At 36.1% G+C, this 21,056-nt stretch overlaps 1 protein-coding gene across 1 annotated transcript; it reads left to right on the top strand.

Moving 5' to 3' along the window:
• The first annotated feature begins 12,381 nt into the window (after positions 1 to 12,381).
• On the top strand, positions 12,382 to 20,240 carry LOC104115119 (pyruvate dehydrogenase E1 component subunit alpha, mitochondrial-like). Its single transcript, XM_009625692.4, has 8 exons — positions 12,382 to 13,159; positions 13,672 to 13,751; positions 14,747 to 14,824; positions 16,823 to 16,918; positions 17,007 to 17,078; positions 17,185 to 17,238; positions 17,352 to 17,417; positions 19,925 to 20,240. Exons 1-8 carry the CDS (start codon positions 12,472 to 12,474, stop codon positions 19,967 to 19,969), a joined length of 1,179 nt encoding a protein of 392 aa, XP_009623987.1. The 5' UTR covers positions 12,382 to 12,471; the 3' UTR covers positions 19,970 to 20,240.
• The last annotated feature ends 816 nt before the right edge of the window (positions 20,241 to 21,056 follow it).

The raw sequence follows: 21,056 nt of genomic DNA, 5'->3' as shown, positions 1-21,056 counted from the left end.
ACTCCAAGGTCAGCGGATGCCATCAGATCTACCTTGAGTCTCCAATAATCAAGTCCAAGCTGCTAAGCCTCACGATCAGCTAGGACCGGTACCAAAATCTGCACAAGAAGTGCAAAGTGTAGAATGAGTACAACCGACCCTATGTACTCATAAGTGTCGAGCCTAACCTCGACGAAGTAGTGACGAGGCTATGACAAGACACCAACATAATAAACTTGTGTAGATAACAGTATAGGTACAAGAAAACAATAATAACAGCTAAACATGTACTATTAGGAGGGGGACATGCTAAAGAGGCACAAGATACAAGAGATACAACGAAAATGATAACCAGAATAGTCAACATGCTTTTAACCAGTGAAAACAACTAAACACAATGAAGAAAATTGCACGGTATCACCCTTCGTGTTTTTACTCTAAACCTCACAATATAAATCAATAGATGCGGCACAACATCACCCTTCGTGCATTAACTCTCATAACATGGCACGATATCACTCTTCGTGCATTAATACTCACAATATGGCACGACATCAACCTTCGTGCATTTACACTCACAATATGGCACGACATCACCCTTCGTGCATTAACACTCACAATATGACACGGCATCACCCTTCGTGCATTAACACTCTCCCTTACCACATAATAATGAACAAGTAATAGTAGGGAGATACAATCAACAAGAACAAGCCTTACTTCAACAATGGTTCCACAATACCAATCTCAACTTTGGAATCAATACTCAATTATCACAAAAGCCCGTAAACACGATAAGAACGATCAATTTAGTAAGCAACTAGTCTAAGCATGGATAACAAGAACAAAGTAAGCAATAAACTACAAGGAACAAGTCCCCACCCGCATGCTTTAACCCGACAACAACGCAGAAGTACTCGTCACCTCACATATACGTTGTACCCAACATCTAAACATGTAGCAAATAGACAAACAAGTCCTAATCCCTCAAGTCAAGGTTAACCACGACACTTACCTCGCTCCAAAGGTCCACTCAAAGCTCAATCACAACTTTGCCTTTCAAACAAGCCTCCGAACCAATAAAATCTAGCAAATTACCAACCAAACGATTCAAATTAAGTCTTAGGAACTACCCACGATTGCAAAGGATTCAATTTAGGTCATTATTGAAAAAGTCAACAAAAGTCAACTCCCGGGCCCGCTTGGTCCAATCCCAAAATTCCGACCAAAACCCGATAACCCATTCACCCCCGAGCCTGGTTATGTAATTTGTTTTGGAATCCGGCCTCAATTTGAGGTCTAAATCCCAATTTATAAAAATCCCTAATTCTACCCAAACCCCTAATTTCCACCATGAAAATACTAGATTTTAGGTTGAAATCTTAGGAAAATTAGTGGAAGATTGAAAGAAAATGGATTAGAATCACTTACCAATGATTTGAGGAAGAAGAGTTCTTTGAAAAATCGCCTCTAGGGTTTCTTGTTTTGAAAATTTGAGAGAATGAACCAAAATCCCGTCTAAGTCCCATTTTGATCAGTTGCAGATGTCGCATTTATGACCTTGGGTTCGCAAATGCGAAGAAACCATCGCAAATGCGAAGTCCTTCCCATCTCTGCTTTCATTGCAAATGCGATGACTTGTTCGCAATTGTGAACATTGATCTTCCGCATTTGCGACCAAATTGATCGCAAATGGGACAAAGCCTGCTCCGGCCCCACTTCGCAAATGTGAAGTATTGTTCGCAAATGCGAACTATGGCCTCCCTGCAATTGCGACCTCTTGATCGCAAATGCGAACTTATGCTGACTCGAGTACTCTTCGCAAATGCAAAGAATTTGCTCGAAAATGCGAGCCGTCAGGATTGGGGAATGTTCGCAAATGCGAACACTGATCTCGCAATTGCGAGATCAAACACCAGTCACCAGAAATTGCAAAACCAGTTGAGTTTTCTAAGTTCAAACCACTATGTAGCCTATCCGAAGCTCACCCGAGCCCTCAGGGCTCTATATCAATTATGCACACAAGTCTAAAAACATCATACGAACTTGCTCGCACGATCAAATTGCCAAAATAACACCTAGAACTACGAAATTAGCATCAAATCAAAGGAAATTTTCAAGAAAACTCATGAACTTCTAATTCCACAACCGGACGTCCGAATCACGTCAAACCAACTTCGTTTCTCACCAAATTTGACAGACAAGTCATAAATATAGTATTAGACCTATACTGGGTTCCGGAACCAAAATACGAAACCGATATCAATAAAGTCAAACATTGGTCAAACATTTCTTAGTCATTAAGCCTTTAACTTCCAAATTTCAATAAAGTGCGATAACTCAGGCTAGGGGCTTCCGAATTCGATTTCGGGCATACGTCCAAGTCCCAAATAACGATACGGACCCACTGGGACTATCAAAAGACAAATCTGGGTCCGTTTGCTTAAAACATTGACCGAAGTCAACTCAAATGGATTTTTAAGGCAAAACATTTCATATTTTCTCAGTTTTTAACATAAAAGCTTTTCGAAAAAATACTCGGACTACGCACGCAAATCTAGAAAGGCTAAAATGAGGTATTTAAGGATTCAAAGTGCAGAATTAGGTTCTAAAATATAAGATGACCTATTGGGTCATCACAATTTACTTTAATACCGAACATAAAACTCCTCGGGGAATTCGACCCCGACTCAAGTTGGTATTATAATTACAACGACCGTTTTCTACTTATTATTAAGATTGATCAACAAAGAGCAATTCAATATTTCGAGAAAAATAAAAACTTTTCACAACCGATAAGGGATACTTTATCTTTCACAAAAGCAAAAAAGTAAAGAAGAAAAGTAACCACAAAAGAACAGCAAAAGGGACCACAAAAGAATCTTTGACTTTGCATTACAATAATACCAATAATTCCCCACTAATGCAAAGACAAAAAATAATATAAGAATAATTTGTGGGCAAAAGAAGGAACATGTACTTAAGTGTCAATATCTTTCGATTTGAATTGACACGTAGTGAAATGAAGCAACAATTAACATCCATAAAGTGAAGTACTCTTAAACTGAATGGATATGAGTTGAGACTCCTACAACACATACTATATCCTTAATTTTATTCAAACTTCGCGTTACTAACAAAGTGCTTTTATGGTCATGCACACACCTTGGGTCTCATGAGTGCTCTAGAAATATATCCCAAGTCTTTCATAAAAGGCGACTGCACCTTTACACTCACGAAGGTGAATTCATCAAGTCTAGCTACACATAGAACACCTTAAGGTTATGGAATCATTAAGAGTAAAAATAAGCTCAACCTTATAAAGCACTACCACACGCCATAGGGATAGGAAATGTAGTGCATATTGAGGTCTCATATGGCTTCGTTTGACCACAAATGGGTATCCACCATACTTCCTCAATCCATGGACTTTAGTCTCATCCCCCTCGACGTTTCAAGGATAACTCTCCTTGCCAAACCCTTGGTTAAAGGATCCGTCAAATTTCTTTCGGATCTTACATATTCCAAAAGAAATAACACTATATTTCAATAAATATTTTACTGCACTATGTCTAATACGGATATGTATTCTTTTTCTATTTTACACACTATTTTTGGCAATTCCAATTGCCGCATGTGAGTCACAATGTAGAGAAACTAGTGAAGCTTATCTTCCCTATAAAGTCACGTCTGCCACCCTATCACACTTCCCTTGCCGATTGAAGAAAGCCTTATATGGCTTCAAACAAGCGAGAAAGGCCCTTTCTATCTTAAGTTTTTCGACCACTCGACTTCTTGCCCTGACAACTCAAGAGCAATGAATTCAGACTCCATAGTAGATCGTGCTATACAAGTCTATTTTGAAGACTTACACAAAATAGCACCTGCATGTCACACCCCGACCTTAGGGAGCGCGACCGGCGCTCAACCGAAATATCCCAGTCAAGTAAGCCTACTCGATGCCTTCTACCCGACCTTACCCATGAATAAAGTAAAGATGAATATCATGAATTAGACAATAAGAGGATGACCCGTACGACACCAATTTCGTTACTATTACTTACTTTATTACGATTTCCCAAAATACATTACATATTCGTGGTTTAGAAGTGGAAACATGTGTTACATGAATAACATTTCTAGTTTAACTTACCCAAATCAAAATACAACCCATACTATATCTACAGAACCTCTAATTGATATAAAAGAGTAATATGATGGTGCCGGCAATAAGGCCCGGCTATACCTCAAAACACCATACATAAGGAACAAAAGATACAAGATTCCGATATGAAGTGAGGCTCACCAAGTCAGCTGAGAAGAGGTTGTACCGCTATCACTGATCGATGCCACCTGTTGTGGAGCCACCTGCATCCATTAAAGATGCAGCGCCCCTGACAAAAGGGATGTTAGTACATCTGAAATAGTACTAGTATGTAAGACTAAACACCCTCTCAATGAATCGATAAACAGTACAAGGAGAAAGAAATATGGAATCAATGAGAGCCTGAAATAACATTAAAGCGTCAAGTTAAGTTTAAAGTAAATATCAATATTTTTAGGTTGGGAGCTCTTTAGTACCGATACACCACCGTGCTTTTAGCACGGAGTCTGATCTCGACCCGATCGGCTAAGCCGTCTCACCCTAAGACATCAAATCACAACAACACCATGTGCTCGGCATGGCATCCGATCTCAGCCCGATCGGCTAAGCCGTCTCACCACAATTCCTTGTGGGTCGACATCACCTTCCGCTAGCAATCATCTCATCCCAATTAAGGGAAATAATCTCAACACGTCAATCTCATCCCATTTAAGGGGAGTAATCTCAACACATCAATTGGGGGATTTACCCCTCAATCACTCCTACACTGGTACATGTAGTTTCAGGGTTAGGTTATTTTAACCTACCCTTCCTCGGTGACTAAACGATACTCTCAACACATTTATTATAAAGGATTTAAGCTCATTTCATAATCTTTCACACATTATTTCATTTCATTGGCACTATTGGCCGCAAGTGTAATTTTCATTCTTGGCACGATGGCTGCATTTTATATCTCATACTCACTTCTTTCGCTTTCAAGAATCATCATAGATTCTCAGCAATAAGACCTTTTGAAATCAAGACTTTAAATATGTACATGAGCAATAGAAATCTTAAACACATTGAGTTTTCCTTCCAAGAATAAGGCATAATAAATCTTGCATTTGGAACATGAATTAAAGTCATAACAGTTTGATACATAAACCATACTTGAATATATTCCCGAATGAGAGCATAATATGATAGACCCTCCGAACTCAATTCTGCAGTCGCAGAGTGGACCGCAGAACAGGTATGCGGTCCGCATATGGGACTACGAATTCATCCCTCAAACATGGGTTGATCGGGTCAGGTCTGCGATGCAAAAGTCTCCCTCCATAATTTTTTCATGTTGAATCTGCGATGGATGTGCGACCCACGAAATAATTATGCGGTTGCATAGTTGACCGCAAAACGACCTCCAAAAATTGACTTTTTCTTCTACTCCACTCTGCGGCGGATCTGTGGTCCGCAGAGTAGTTCTGCGGTTGCATAATGGACTACTGAAACGTCATGTTCTGCAACAATTTTCCTTCCAACTTCCCAATGCATTACACAACCCAAAAATTCTGTACCGTGAACCTTCAAACACATTAGCCTACCTCGGCACCACGAACCCCGGGTTCTAGGTAAAATTTACGGGGCCTTAAACTGCACCCAAAGTAAACACATAGCCACTAGTGGAACTAACTTTATCATTATCAGTAACCCATTTTGCATCACAAAATCCTTATAAAACAGTAGGAAAGTCACTAATATGCAAATACCAACCCATATTACCTCTCAAATACCTTAGGAAATGATGAAGAGCATTTCGGTGTTCACTACTGGGGTTGTGAGTATATGTACTCAATCTACTAACAACATAAGCAATATCATATCGTGTATAATTCATGAGAAATATTATACTACCAATTATCTTAGCATATTTAGTTTGAGAAATACTAGATTCTTTATTCTTTCTCAAGTGTCTGCTAGGATCATAAGGAGTTCTCACATGAGCTACATCAAAACAATTAAACCTTCCCAATATTTACTCAATATAATGAGAGTGAGACAATAAAAAATCATTAGAAGTTCTTTTGATTTTAATCCCTAAAATCATATCTGCTTCTCCAAGATCTTTCATTTCAAATTTAGAAGACAAGAAATTATTGGTCTCATTAACAACATTCACATTGGGGCCATACAGATATATAATTACGCAATCGGATCATATCATCTTGGAATAAACACAAGTATCAGATGCAATAACAACAAAATCATTATCCACTAATGTGCTACTAAACTTGTCATGCCATCGCTTAGGTGCCTGCTTTAGACCATACAGATTTCATACAGAGACTTTCTCAGTTTGCATACTTTATTCTCATGTCCTTGGATCACAAACCCCTCAGGTTGAGTCATATAGAACTCTTCCTCTAAATCACCATTTAGAAAAGACGTTTTAACATCCATTTGATGTATCACTAAATTATGAATACCGGCTAAAGCAACAAGAGTTTTAATAGTCGCTATCTTAGTCACAGGCGAATAAGTGTCAAAGTAATCCATGCCATTCTTTTGGTTAAAACACATAATAACAAGTCTAGGCTTATATTTCTCAATTGTGCAATCAGGTCTCAATTTCTTCTTATATATTCACTTACTACTTACGAGTTTACATCTTTTAGGCAAATTAGACAAGTCCCAAGTGTGATTAGAAACTATAGTCTAATTCACTTTTAATGGCTTCTTTCGATAAATTAGCATCTATTGACCTTATTGCTTCATCATAAGTCTTAGGGTCTTCTCCTATTAAATATATAGATACTAATTCATCATTCAAAATATCAAGAATAAGATTTTCAGTCGAGAAAGTAGTGATAAAGTCAAGACCAAAGCTAGCTTCAATTCTATATCTCTTACTCCTTCTAAGTTTATTTTCATGCTCATTAGTAGTAACACTAGAAGAATACACAATATGAGAATTAACATACATAGATGTAGAAGCATTATTAGACATATCACTAGACACATTATTTTCAATGGAAAAATATGCTAAAAAAACTCTACATCTCTAGATTCACAAATAGAATTATCATTCAAAGACATAAATCTATACGCAACACTTTTTAAAAAAAATAATCAATAAAAATAGCATTACAAGTCTTGGGTCCAACAATTACTTGTTTAAAATCAGGTAGATTAACCTTAGCCAAACACCCCCACACTTTCAGAATTTTTAAGTTAGGGGTGACCCCTTTCCATAACTCATACGAGGTTTAATCTAACTTTTTATGAGAAATTTAATTAAGAACATAGAATGCAGATAAAACAGCTACCCCTACCACATATCATCAGATAAACTCGAACTCAAAAGCATAAAATTCATTATTTCCTTAAGGGTTCGTTTTTTCGTTCGGCTATACCATTTTGTTGTGGAGTATAAGGAGCACTAACCTCATGTATACTACCATTTTTCTCACAAAAGACTTTTAGAGTATTAGTACAATATTCACCACCCTTGTCAGACCTAAGTCTGTCTAATTGGTTTTCTACTTCTGCTTTGTATTTCAAAAACATACTTTCACCCTCATCTTTTGACTTAAGAAGATATACATTAGTGTATCTAGAAAATTCATATACAAAAGTGATGTAGTATTTCTTTTCACTATTCTTAACAGTATTCTTGAAATCAGCTAAGCCTGAATGCACTAGTACAAGCAATTCAGTCTTTCTACTAGCTACATTCTTAAAAGGCTTTTTAGTATGTTTTACTTCCACACAAACATGAAACTTAGAAAAATTATCAATATTAACTGCATGAACTAATCCATTGTTCTGGGTCTTTTAATAGAAGCAATATTAATATGACCTAGTCTACCATGCCACAAATCAAAAGACTCAGCAATATAAGCAGAACTGGAAGTACTATCGTTATTAGTAGTCTCTTGAATGATGTTCAGTACAAATAAACCTACACTGAGGTAACACTTCCCAACAAAGTCTCCCCCACGAGAAATAATAATTTTATCAGTTTCAAAAATAAGTTTAAGACCTGCTTTGTTGAGAAGTGCACCAGAAACTAAGTTTATAGAATATTATTCAAGGCTAAGGTTTTTCCAAAAGTTAACTTAAGAAGAATTTTTCCTTTACCCATAACTCCAACAGTAGTGGAGACACTCGCCATCAGCAGATTCCTCAAAGTCGTGAACAACTCATTGTTGGCGCAAAGGTGCCTTGAAGCGCCCGTGTCTAGTATTTAGTTAGTCTTGTTAGCCACCATGTTTGCTTCAACGACCACAACAACAATGGCATCACCACCCTCAGTAAGGGTAGCTTGGACTGGAGATTTTCTTCCATACTTTGAGCTTTGTCCCTGTCTCTGATTATACTGGAAAGTCTTGTGACCAATTTTCCCGCAGACATAGAAATGTCCTTTTGATTTTTGAATTTAGCCCTCCGGCTTATTGAAGTAATTCTGCTTCACATGTGTTTTCTTCTGGCCTTTATTCGGTTTGCCTTTAAACCTGTCTTTCATAAAAGTACTAGAAGATTCCACAAGGTTAGCTTTAGAAAAATTAGTCAATATACATAATATGAAGCTGCTTAGGGCTTTATGCCGCCGGACAAGACTTAAAATTTCAAAACGACCGATCGGGTCGTTACAAATACACTAGTCCACTCCCTTGTCTCTCTAATGAAATTATACAAGCAAAAAGAAAAGAGGTTTTTACATGATAGATCTTTTTTAAAGAGTTATTAATATAAATGGTATTACTTTTCCTTTATTCCAAAAATAGCAAAATCATTTACAATTGTGGCATATTTTAAAATCTCATACCTTTTATTGCCTACATATTTTAAAAGATTTATTAATTAAAGAATCACTAATTAAGGTATGGATCATTAACTTATTCTCCTTTATCCCCTCAAAACCTAATCTCGTTTTCTCTTCCCTTCATACAAACGACTCCATTCACTCTCTCCCTTCTCCTCTTCCATCTGTATGTTTTTCAACTTGACCATAATGGCTCCTTCATTATTTCATAAATATATTATGAATAATATGTTATGTATTTTTATATATTCCATAAATATACCAAGAATATGCTCTAGCTAAAATAAATCTGCGCAAACACATATAGATTATATCATTGTTGTATTATTTATATAATTAAATATTCTAATTAGATATGCTATATACCAGAAATTATTTCATAAATATATAATGAATATATTATATACTATATATATTTATAGTATAATTAATAATATTTTTTAGATCTCGTTTGTTGTATAAATCATAATTATAGCTCATATATATATACCACTTATTTTTTGTGAATTATAGAATTTGGTATTTTTAATTTATATTTATCTTGGTTCACACTTAAATACACATACCATAATCATACAATGTATAACCATCAGAATATCGCTTTTGCTTGTGATAGTATACGATTATTATAAAAATAAATTGTTACACTAAGCAAGAGGCATATTTTGGAAGGAAAAAAAGAAAAAAATGAAAGAAAAAATGGAGCTATTCTCATATGAAAGGGGGACGGAACAAATTTGAATAGCATTTGCTTATGTTTAGTAGTATAGTATCCCTAAAAATGTGCAAAATGAATGGAAAATGGTGATGATTAATGGGTAATTAATTAGTATTAATGGGTGTGGATCAGTTTTCTGCTATAGAATCTGCTATCCATATAATTATGGATTTTCTGCTATAAATTTATAATAATTTATTAAATCTTGTCTAGTAATAAAAGTTGCCCAAAAGAAAATCCTTTAGGGATACAAACTAAAATATACAAATAAAAAGTAAAAATATTTTAGTACTTTTTAATTAAACTCACATAAAAATGCGCAAATAAATTCAAATAAAAACAACTAAAAATAACTAAAATCGCTATTATTATTATTATTATTATTATTATTATTATTATTATTATTTGGAAAAAGTGTGCAAAAATTAGGTATTCACGTTGGTGATGTGTAATTTATACTCCTATCAAATTTAAAAACAATATTGAATTTAAAGAAGCGAGCTCTATATATCATATAGAAAGTTGAAATTTTTACATACCTATATACTATTGGAAACTTTATTACCTTCCCTACTCAAGTTTCAATTTAATTACATCATATATACAAATTTATCAATTATATACACTTTAGAAATTAAATGAGTATCCTTTTATATTAGGAATCAATTATTTCTCATCCTTATTCTCTCTCCCTCATGCTCTCTCTCTCTCTCATGTGCTCTCTCTCTCTCTCTCTCTCTAGGTATTTCTCTATCTCTCAGTTCCTAATTCCAGTAATGTACAGCAAAGGAAAAGAGAGCTGCAATTCCACTATTGACAGCCATTAAAAAGCTTTGAAGCTTTGAATTCGAATTTGGGTTTTCAAAAAAATATTATTTGTTTGAATTGGGTATTATTGCAAATAATTGGAAATTCTCTCTACGTCTCTCTCTATCTCACAACCTCTTGGTTGGAAGTGGAGAGTGCTCACCACTAGAGCAACCCACTCTTGTCAAAATTTTATTATCATTTTTTAATTTCTTTTTAGTAGCATCATCAACAGAAAATTAGCAATAGTATTAGAACTATCAGAAACAACAATGTTATTAGAAACAACATCAGCAGGAGGTTCGTTAAAAAAAAAAACACAATCAACTTCTGATTGTTCAAAGAAAATTAAAAGTTTCTAGGACCAACGTTTATAATTGTTTCTATCTAAAGGCTTAAACTTTGATAGATCGGCAAGAGTTTTATTCAAAGTGGTAGCCATTAATCAATATTATATGTAAAAGTTATCTTCAAATTGTAAGAAAAATATTTGATAATATTGACCTAGAACAAGAAGAAATTAGAAAGAACTTATTGAACAACAACTGTGTCGTGGCAAGTCACTGCCTTGAAAGCGATTTCGGCCCAACTGGGTGTAAATCGCTAAGATCGGTCGCGTTCCAAGGCACCACAACACTTCCAAACATGTGCACTCGTAACTGGAAGTTTGGAGTTTGCACAAAATAATTGCCCACAAACTGACTAAAGAAGAAGAGATAGCGTTGGTATTTTCTGTGTTTGAAAACTTCACAACACAGCTCCTTATATAGATAAGATGCTAGAGTTGTTATAAGAGGGTGAATTAATTTGGGGGTTATAAAAATAAAAGAGCTGTTACAGAATTCAAGTAGTAGTTACAACAATTTAAAGCATAGTTGCTATAAAGTAGTAAATTGACATGTTTTGCCTTCAAAACCAACTTCTCATGTGCGCAAGTCCATTACTAGCTCTTTACAAACCCAACAAAAAATAATTCAATATAAAGAGAAGAAAGAAACTTTGATGAGAGACACTTTCTCTTTTACAAAAGACAAAAAAGTAAAGAAGGAAGGAGACCACAAATTTTTTTGACTTTGCATTAACAAGTATAAATAATACCAACAAGTTTGAATTGTTGTTATTTTAGAACGCTAATCAATGTTGAGAAGATAGTTGAAAATATTGAGAATACCTAATTTACTCCAAAAGTCAATAATATTCGGGCAGCCCTATTTCAAAAAGAACAAAAATTGTCAATATTGATCCCTATTGGAATTAGTCCATTATGGTAAGCATAACTAGAGGAAGTGCTTGATTTCATTGGGAGCTATGGAGGTGAAGTTGTTCAAATTGTATTTGGTTATAAAATTTTAACTAGCCTCATATCTCAATTATGTGATAGGCAGATTTCGTAAAGAAGGTATTCATTTGAGTTGGTTAGCGACAACAGAAGGCGCAGCCAACCCCTCGTTTGGTGGCTCCAAAAAATTTCTAGTTCAAAGAATATAGAGCTGAATAATATAATAATAATAATAATAATAATAAAAGATCTATTTAGTACATCATTGGGTACTATAATTAGTACTAGTTACTACTACTATCATATATATGTATGTCTGCGTGAGAAAAATCAAAGTGTTTTTATAATTGACAGAAAATTGAAGTTCAGTTATTCTAATAAATGTATTACTAGTTATTTGTCTAATAGGAGTAATATTTACTTCAAACTAAATTAAGTGGATTTAAAATTTATAACCTCACCCATTTTTCAAAATATTGAATACCACAGAGAACAACTTATGAGACATTGGAAGTTTTAGTTGAAATGAAAAACGAAAAAAGAAAAAGAAAATCGCTTTAGAATTAACAGAAAACAACTTATGGGACATTCGAATAGTCAGATCCCTTTTTTTTTCCACCAACAGTCAGATTCTTTTTTTTTTTCCTCTAAAAAATCCTCCTTTAAATTAAAGTATTTAAATAAATGCCACTTGCTCTCAAACAAAATTTTCATTTTCCTCCTCTCCATTTAGCACTCGCCAAACGCTCTCTCCAGATTCTCTCATACAAAGATCGAAGATGGCGCTATCCACAGGCCGAAGAACCGTCAATCATCTCTTGAAACCTTTAACGGCGGCGGTATCCGCCACGCGCCACGTATCATCGGATTCGACCGCCACAATCACGGTAGAAACCAGCCTCCCATTCACCGGCCACAAGATCGATCCTCCATCCCGCACCGTTGAGACAAGCGCTAACGAACTCATGACTTTTTTCAAGGACATGGCGGAGATGCGGCGGATGGAGATCGCCGCGGATTCGCTCTACAAAGCAAAACTCATCCGTGGATTCTGCCATCTCTACGACGGACAAGAAGCCGTCGCTATTGGCATGGAAGCCGCAATTACCAAAAAGGATTGTATAATTACAGCTTACAGAGACCATTGCATCTTCCTTGCCCGCGGCGGAGGGTTATATGAGTCATTTGCGGAACTTATGGGAAGGAAAGATGGAAGTTCGAAAGGTAAAGGAGGATCCATGCATTTTTATAAGAAGGATAGTGGATTTTATGGAGGTCATGGTATTGTTGGTGCTCAAGTTCCTTTAGGGATTGGATTGGCATTTGCACAAAAGTATTCGAAAGAGGAGCATGTAACTTTTGCCATGTATGGTGATGGTGCCGCTAATCAAGGGCAGTTGTTTGAGGCTTTGAATATGGCTGCTTTGTGGGATCTTCCTGCTATTCTAGTTTGTGAGAATAACCACTGTAAGATACTGAAGCTGAACTCTCTTCAAATAGGTGTTTTTAACTTATGTACGTAACACTTTTTAAAAAAAAAACACTAAAAGGGGCATTTTAACTTGTGATAGCGGGTTAGCTAATTAGAGATTACCATTGTAATTACCTAATAAGTGACCTAATTTGTGTAAATAATTAGACACCATCAGTCCATGGAACTTAAACTCATACTTAAAAACTTCCTTTTTAAAATTCTTCTAAGTAGCAATACACATTTGATTGATAAGTAGACTTGTCTTGATATCTTTTTGCATTCATTGTTCAATATCATGCATTTCTCTGTGTTGCAAGTGATTTTCTTTTGTAAATGTATGTGTTTTTCCGTAATATTTTGATGAGTAGTATTCTTGCAAAACTATAGACTTACAAATTATTGACTGTAATTGGCATTGATGCTGAAAAGTAAGTTTCTTTTGCCTATTATTAAGTATGTAATGTGTTGTTCACTTCAAATGCGCGTGATTGCTTTTCTGATGCAGATGGAATGGGGACAGCAGAATGGAGAGCTGCAAAGAGTCCAGCTTATTACAAAAGAGGAGATTATGTTCCTGGTCTGAAGGTACAGTGAATCACACTTTGCAACTCCTTTTTGTTAAATGATTTTGCTTTGTTTTCTCTTTTATTTTTGGGAGCTGATAGTGATGTGCTAGTAGCCTAGTAATACTCAACTAAACATTTCTCATTAAATCTTGAATAAACTAAAATCTGTTAACTTTTGAATTGATTTTACTTATCAAAAAGCAGTTGAAGATTTCTCTTCAATTTGAAGCCAGAATCTAGGCTTTCATATGAGCTCTGATCTTTTTATGTTAACTGAATTAAGTGAAACTAGCCTTACAAATATTATGACAAGAGTGGGTTGCTCTAGCGGTGAGCACCCTCCACTTCCAACCAAGAGGTTGTGAGTTCGAGTCACCCCAAGAGCAAGGTGGGAGTTCTTGGAGGGAGGGAGCCGAGGGTCTATTGGAAACAGCCTCTCTACCCCAGGGTAGGGGTAAGGTCTGCGTACAAACTACCCTCCCCAGACCCCACTAGTGGGATTATACTGGGTTGTTGTTGGTGTTGTTGTTGTAGCCTTACAAATATTGAAGAAAGTTAAAGTTTGACGTGTGTCATTTTGAGGTATGTCCCCTAAAACTAGTGTCTAGGAGTTGTCTTGACTATCAAAAAGGGAAAAAAAGAAGAAGGATCCTTCACTTTGGTAAGTTATTTGTGGGACTGTGGATGTAGTGCATGAGCATGGCTCACATGTATGAGAACTAGGATGATTGTGCAGGTACGCTGTTGTTTGGAAGCTTGGTGTATGGTTCAAATGCTATAATTACCTATATACTCTTTCTACTGGGATCTCTGTAGTCCTAGATTATGTAGAAAGCTGTATTTGTTTTACGGGGCAGGCCTAACAATAAAAGGGGGAAAGGAAGAAAAAAGAAAAAAGAGAAAGCTTTTTCCTGCCACAACAATGGAGAAGAAAGACCAATTATTAAGTTTCAATGGGTGATGTAGGAAATATTGACGTTTTGCGACTCTTGTGTTCTTTTTTACGTTAAACAGGTAGATGGTATGGATGCCCTTGCTGTTAAACAAGCATGCAAATTTGCTAAGGAGCATGCCCTCAAGAATGGACCAATTGTAAGCACTTATCATGCCTTCTTTTTATAAGGCACATATCATGCCTTTTTCTAGTTTAATTTTCCGTTGTGATTGGCAAGAGTTCTTTCTGTTATATAATTTCCTATATGTATATACCTGTATGCTGTTGAAAACAATAATGTTTTAGATGCCTCGTGTCATGTACTCTAATAATTTTATAGGAACTGTAAAAAAGAAATAGCAAGCTTTGGGCCAAGTATTATTGACAGAAGGAAAGAAAAGGAGAAGAAATAAAAAAGAGATACTAAAATCAAATTGATACAATTGCTGTTGTAGCAGTAATATAATTTTTTCCTTTGGGTTTAATACTTGTGTTTTCGAGGTCAGAGAGCCCCTTCTGGAAGCATAAACTTCATTGTTTATTTGTTTATTCAGGATAAGAGAACTCATGAGCCCTTTAATACTTCCTAAAGTGTCAATGAAGCCATTCAACTGTTTTCGACCCGAGCTGCATCTAATGTCTTGATGTCACACTTGGGTAACTTCAACGTTTTTCTCTGAGAAAGAGGGTAACCTCAACATTATTCTGTTAAGAATTCGTGACGAACTGTCAATCTGAAGGGCAAAAAAGACATCTTGCATTATTTCACTGAGAGTGGCAACATTTCCGTCCAGGAATGTAACCCCTGTTTTTCGTAAGATAAACTGGGAAAGGGAAGGCGATAAGCACCGGTTTTCTAGGAAATTTAGTTCACCTTTGAGTTTGGAGTTATTGGTCACAACAACCAGACTATTAACTGATTCAACTATTTTCTGCAGCTAACAACTGCTGCACTTCATCAAATTCCCTGGCCGACTTATTTTTCTTATGCTATCACGAGACGTCCCACTATCTTGTCCTCCAGATTAAAAAGAAAAAAACGAAGTAGTCAAAAGGAAAAAAGGCAAGTAGGTTATTAATAAATTCATTGCCTCTCATATGGGGATCATGAACTTAGCCGTAGTCAACATTGATTTTATGTATGATCTCTCTAGACACTTGTGTTATATCCCTTAATAAAGACCCTGTTTGTAGTGGACTAATTATTAAGATCGGTTCAGTAAGGTAACCCGCTCAGGCAAGTATTTCTCTGCCATTGAAATTAGAAGAGGAGGATGCATGGGCTGAGAAATGCATAGCAGTTGAGATGATAACTTAAATAATTGAAATATACCATTTATTAAAGATGGTCTCTCTTCTACTTGGGTCTGTTTTATAAAATTTTACTTGACTAGAATAGATCATATGAACACCTATCGCTGGTGGTTTATGCTGACGTTTCTACTTAGAATCCTTGATGGAAGGACTTGGATTACCAAATGCAATATTAAAATGTTAGTTGAGTATTTTCTAGGTGATGGGCTTACTTTGTGAATTTTGGAAAAGTTAAATGGAGCCACATTGTCGGTGATGATTCATATAGTTGACCCCAACTTGTTTGGGCTTGAGGTGTTGTTGTTGTTGTTTCAAAGAAGGCTCTAACCATTTTTCCTTATTTATCTTTTATTTTATTGGTCAATAGAATCCATAAGCTCATTGCTAATGAATTTTTCTACATAAGACAAATTTCAGGAATTAGTAATTGGTAGCAATTATGCTAACGCTTCTTAGTACTGTACCTTCCATTTACGGTGCCACATATGATGCACATTAATAATTTGCGCTAAATGTGCTTTAGTTGATCTTTCTTTTTGGGCTGCACATGTTTTTTAGTTTCTTTTTTCTTTTATTTGTGAAAGGAACAATAAGGGTGATGGTTAAAACGAAGTTTGGAAAACGCTAAGAGTAATACATGGAAACAGGCTCTTTTTCAAAAAATGGAACGGTCTAGACGTAGGACATGTCTTGCATTGAGGCTTATGCTATGTGTTTTGGGGGTTGTATTATTTAATTTCTTGCTGAATTCAATGTCAGTTATGTTCATACATTAGTATTCTTTTCTTTACTTCATTTTGAGCATATTATAACATGTTGATGTTTCTTTCAATTTTGTTCAGATTCTTGAAATGGACACCTATAGGTACCATGGTCACTCTATGTCTGATCCTGGGAGCACTTACCGAACTCGTGATGAGATTAGTGGTGTTAGACAGGTCAATACATTCCTTTAGAGTATCTGATATATCTCAGCCCGTAAACGCCTCGTATAAAATCATAACAAGATTATCTTTAATTTTGCAGGAACGTGATCCTATTGAAAGAATCAGGAAACTCATATTAGCCCATGATATAGCCACAGAGAAGGAGCTGAAGGTAAAGACAACTTTCTAAAGCTTGTACCTGGGAAACCACGTTTTATTTCACCTCGATCTTGAAAGGACCTCTAACTGTTTTGTGGGTTTCTGTTCCTTCTCTCCAGGATATCGAGAAAGAAAAGAGAAAAATTGTAGATGAAGCCATTGCTAAAGCAAAGGTGAGGGTGGTGATTTTTATCTTCTATTCTTTAGCAATTCTAAATATGGTAGTTACCTTTTAAAAAACAATAAAAATAGTAGCTGACTATTAACTGCTTATACTGTATTCCAGGAGAGTCCCATGCCTGACCCTTCTGAGCTCTTTACCAATGTATATGTGAAAGGGTTTGGAGTTGAGGTATGCACTTGTTCTAATTCATTAGTTTATCCCTTTATTATATACTGAAGACTGTAGTATCTATAAATCAAGTGATAATTGAAGACTTTTCATTGAAGATAATCTGCAACTGATTTTACCCCCAATCTCCAAATACTAACGAAGTAGCACATTACTTTGTGAAGAATATTATGATATGGAAATCCATCCTTGAAATAAACTTCAGCAAACAAAGTCTGTGCCTACTAATCTACTAAGAGCACTTTGACAAGAGATAAACACCTTTATTCATATAACCATAGTTGCTATGTGCTTAAGTACCCTGTTCTTGTTGTTATTATTATCTCGTGCCTCTTTTATAATTGTTTTAACAAGGAGCTAGGGTGACTGGCAGTTTCACACAATTGTCCCTTTTATAAGAATGGCCTATGGAGTTAAGTTGGCGGGTTTGCTGCTGTAAGCTGACCATTGAATATAGAGAGAACCTTGGTAAAAACTTTTGAGTATTTTTCTTCTAGTTCCCGCCTCCCGGGACCAAGGAAGATTTACTTCACAAGTTTTATGGAGACTGGCTCATGCAACGGGATCACTTTTTGTGTCAATAGTGGTTATTGGCCTTACTTTCCGTTTGACATATATTTGAGAAGGGATAAACTTTTGGTAACCAGAGTAGCATGCTGGGCTTAATATTTTTTTATCACTGGTTCTTGCCTGGTATTCTACTGAGAGTACTTTAACAAGTGATAAACACATTATTCATATAGGTATCCATAGTGGCCATCTGCTAAATTGGCCTGTTGTTGTCAATTTGCAATTGTATTGTACCTCTTTTGTAATTATATACAAAAGGAGCTACAGTGACTGGGAGTTTGACTCGATCTTCTCTTTTATAAGAGTGGCTCATGGAGTTAAGTTGATGATGGGTTTGATGCTGTAATCTGACCATTGAATGTAGAGGGGACTTTAAAAAAATGGTTCCTCAAACCAAGGATGAATTACTTCGAGCTTTATCGAAACTTGCCTGTTTAATTCAGTTTGTGTCAATAGTGGTTATTGACCTTGCTTCCACTTGACAATATATTGAGAAGGGATAAACTCTTGGCAATCGGAGTAGCATACTTTGGGCTTGACTTTTTTAAATCACTGTTGTATGTTGTGATAGAGTCAATAGGAATGTGGTCAGATTATTCTCATTGCTTTCCATTTGTTTGGTATTTTTTTTTTTTTGTGTGTGTTTCTGTGGGGAATGTTAATGGCGTGAAGGGTATGCTGGGACGAAGAAGAATCACAGATATTTGGGACTGCTATTCTAGGTCTTATGGAATGGGAGATAGGAGATGCTTCAAGCTTGAAGCTCTCTCTATGTTTATGTGGATTATCCATCTAAGTTTTACTGGGAGTCCCACAGAAAATGTGCTGTTCATAGCTCTTTATGGATCTGTTTGGTGCTTTATTTGTAATGTTATCCGTGTATAAGTTAGACAGATGCAGACAAGACAATGTTCAACTAAACAGGTGCCAAATGGATTTTAGTCTTGAACAGCAAGAGATATTTGGAATTTTGTTAAGGGATTTCTTCCACAGAGGACCTGGATCAAATCATGTGGCTGGATCCCTCCATTACACTCTTTTCACTAGATATAGATATGGTGGTTGTTGCTCTGAACTGAGTTTAATTATTACTTACAAAAGCAGATGAGTGGATGTTATATAGTATTTTATCATGAGAGAAGTGCAAGGAAAATCTGGTCCAGGGTTATCTAATAATTAAGTCATAGAAGCCTTTGCTATTATTAATCAATCTATTAACTAACAGAAGGCTTTCTGAACTTTTTATTTAGAGAACTATCCCAGCCAAGCGTAAATAGCAGCTGGTTCGTCTCCACTATGCTTTATTTGGTCAGTCTAAGATGTTGGCTCAGTGTTCTGTAACTCCTTAACCTTTGTTATTTGCAGTAGCATGTGTTGAATGAGCCGTTAAGTGATTTCTTCTGAGCTTTTTGCTGTATTGCCTTAAAATGAATTGGAAGTGTTTGTATGATAGCTTTAGGATATGAGCCTGGATGTTGAACTGTGGCAATGAGTAGTTAATTACTTAACCTGGGCGAGGTAGCTTAGTTCTTGGCAGTTCTGATTTTATAGGGAGTTGTTGATTGTTATTACTACATAATATGTAACTTGAAACAATATAATGGTAAGCACCCTCCACTTCCAACCAAGAGGCTGTGAGTTCGAGTCACCCCAAGAGCAAGGTGGGGAGTTCTTGGAGGGAAGGATGCCAAGGGTCTATTGGAAACAGCCTCTCTACCCCAGGGTAGGGGTAAGGTCTGCGTACACACTACCCTCCCTAGACCCCACTAGTGGAATTATATTGGGTTGTTGTAAACAATATAATTATTCAAATAATGAATGGGACAACTACCTACAACCTAAATGTCTCGTTACGGAGCAATTCTTTTCTGGGCGAAGTACACTGGTATAGAATGTTTTGGATGACGTCAACTTATCAGTGTTTGTTCTTTTCCCAGGCATGTGGAGCAGATAGGAAAGAAGTCAGAGCTACACTTCCATGAGGGCTGTGTTTGCATATTTTTTGATCGCCTTCTCATATGCACAAGGGATAAAGCTATAACTACAGCAAATAATTGTGATAGTAAAATCATTGGGCTTCATCATGCATAGTAACTGAAATGGTTTTATCTTAAATGTAGGAAATTGCTTTTCTTTGTTAATGTTTTCTTTCTCTAACTGTAATCATTGGGCTGGTGTATCTTTTCTACACGTTCCATCTTAGATGGTAATAAATTTGAGTATAGCACCATTGAACGGTGTTTTCAGCTTGAATTTTTTCCCCTAGCTTGACTTGTTTTCACTCTTCGACATTCCAATCACCATTTTACGTCATTGTTCCCTAGTTCATCTTATTTGAGTCGAGAGATATTAGCTTCATTGTTCAGTTGTCCTCCTATCTTGGTACTCGGTAGAGCTTCACATTGGCAGGGTATGGTACCATTGAACTACTGTATAACTGGTTCTGAACAGGCAAATTGATTGGTAAGGAGATAAAGGAAGCAAGAGGAAAAGAGTTCTATAATTCTTTTAATATAGACAGCAATGAGTTGATATGTCTCCTCCGTACACATACACAAGGATGTTTTACTTTGTAGACTGTGAACCATTAGGGAGCAGGTGCAGGTATGCTTGTTTCTGGGGTGTATGCATTTTCCCTAAACTTCATCAAGCCTATTTGTGTATTTATTTCAAAATAGAGTTCATAATTTCAAAATTTAGCTTTTAGTACAGAGTGTGGTGAGATGTTCCATGCCTACTGTTTTCGCCAATATTAAAGGCAGCAGTTGCAGGTATGCTTGTTTAGGGGGTGTATGGCATTTTCAAAAGTACGAATACGGGATTAGCAGACAAAAAGGTTAGCTGAATGCTACTATGGATAGAGTATCGAGAGCTCTTTTCCCCCTCACTGTAGTCTCTTTTTACAACTACAATAACAAACCGGGTAATGTGTACGCAGAAAGAGAGGCTAAACAAACAGTTACCTTGGCTCAAGAACAGTGAAAATGACACAATAAACAAACAGTGACCACGGTAGTCTCCTTTTCTTTTAAGTATTTCAATATTTATTCCCCTTAGTGGCAGCATACT

Source organism: Nicotiana tomentosiformis, chromosome 10 (genome assembly GCF_000390325.3).
Source record: "Nicotiana tomentosiformis chromosome 10, ASM39032v3, whole genome shotgun sequence".
In the NCBI taxonomy this organism is placed as follows: Eukaryota; Viridiplantae; Streptophyta; class Magnoliopsida; order Solanales; family Solanaceae; genus Nicotiana; species Nicotiana tomentosiformis.
The sequence above is the reverse complement of the archived record's forward strand: the minus strand, read 5'-3'. Positions and strand labels throughout refer to the sequence as shown.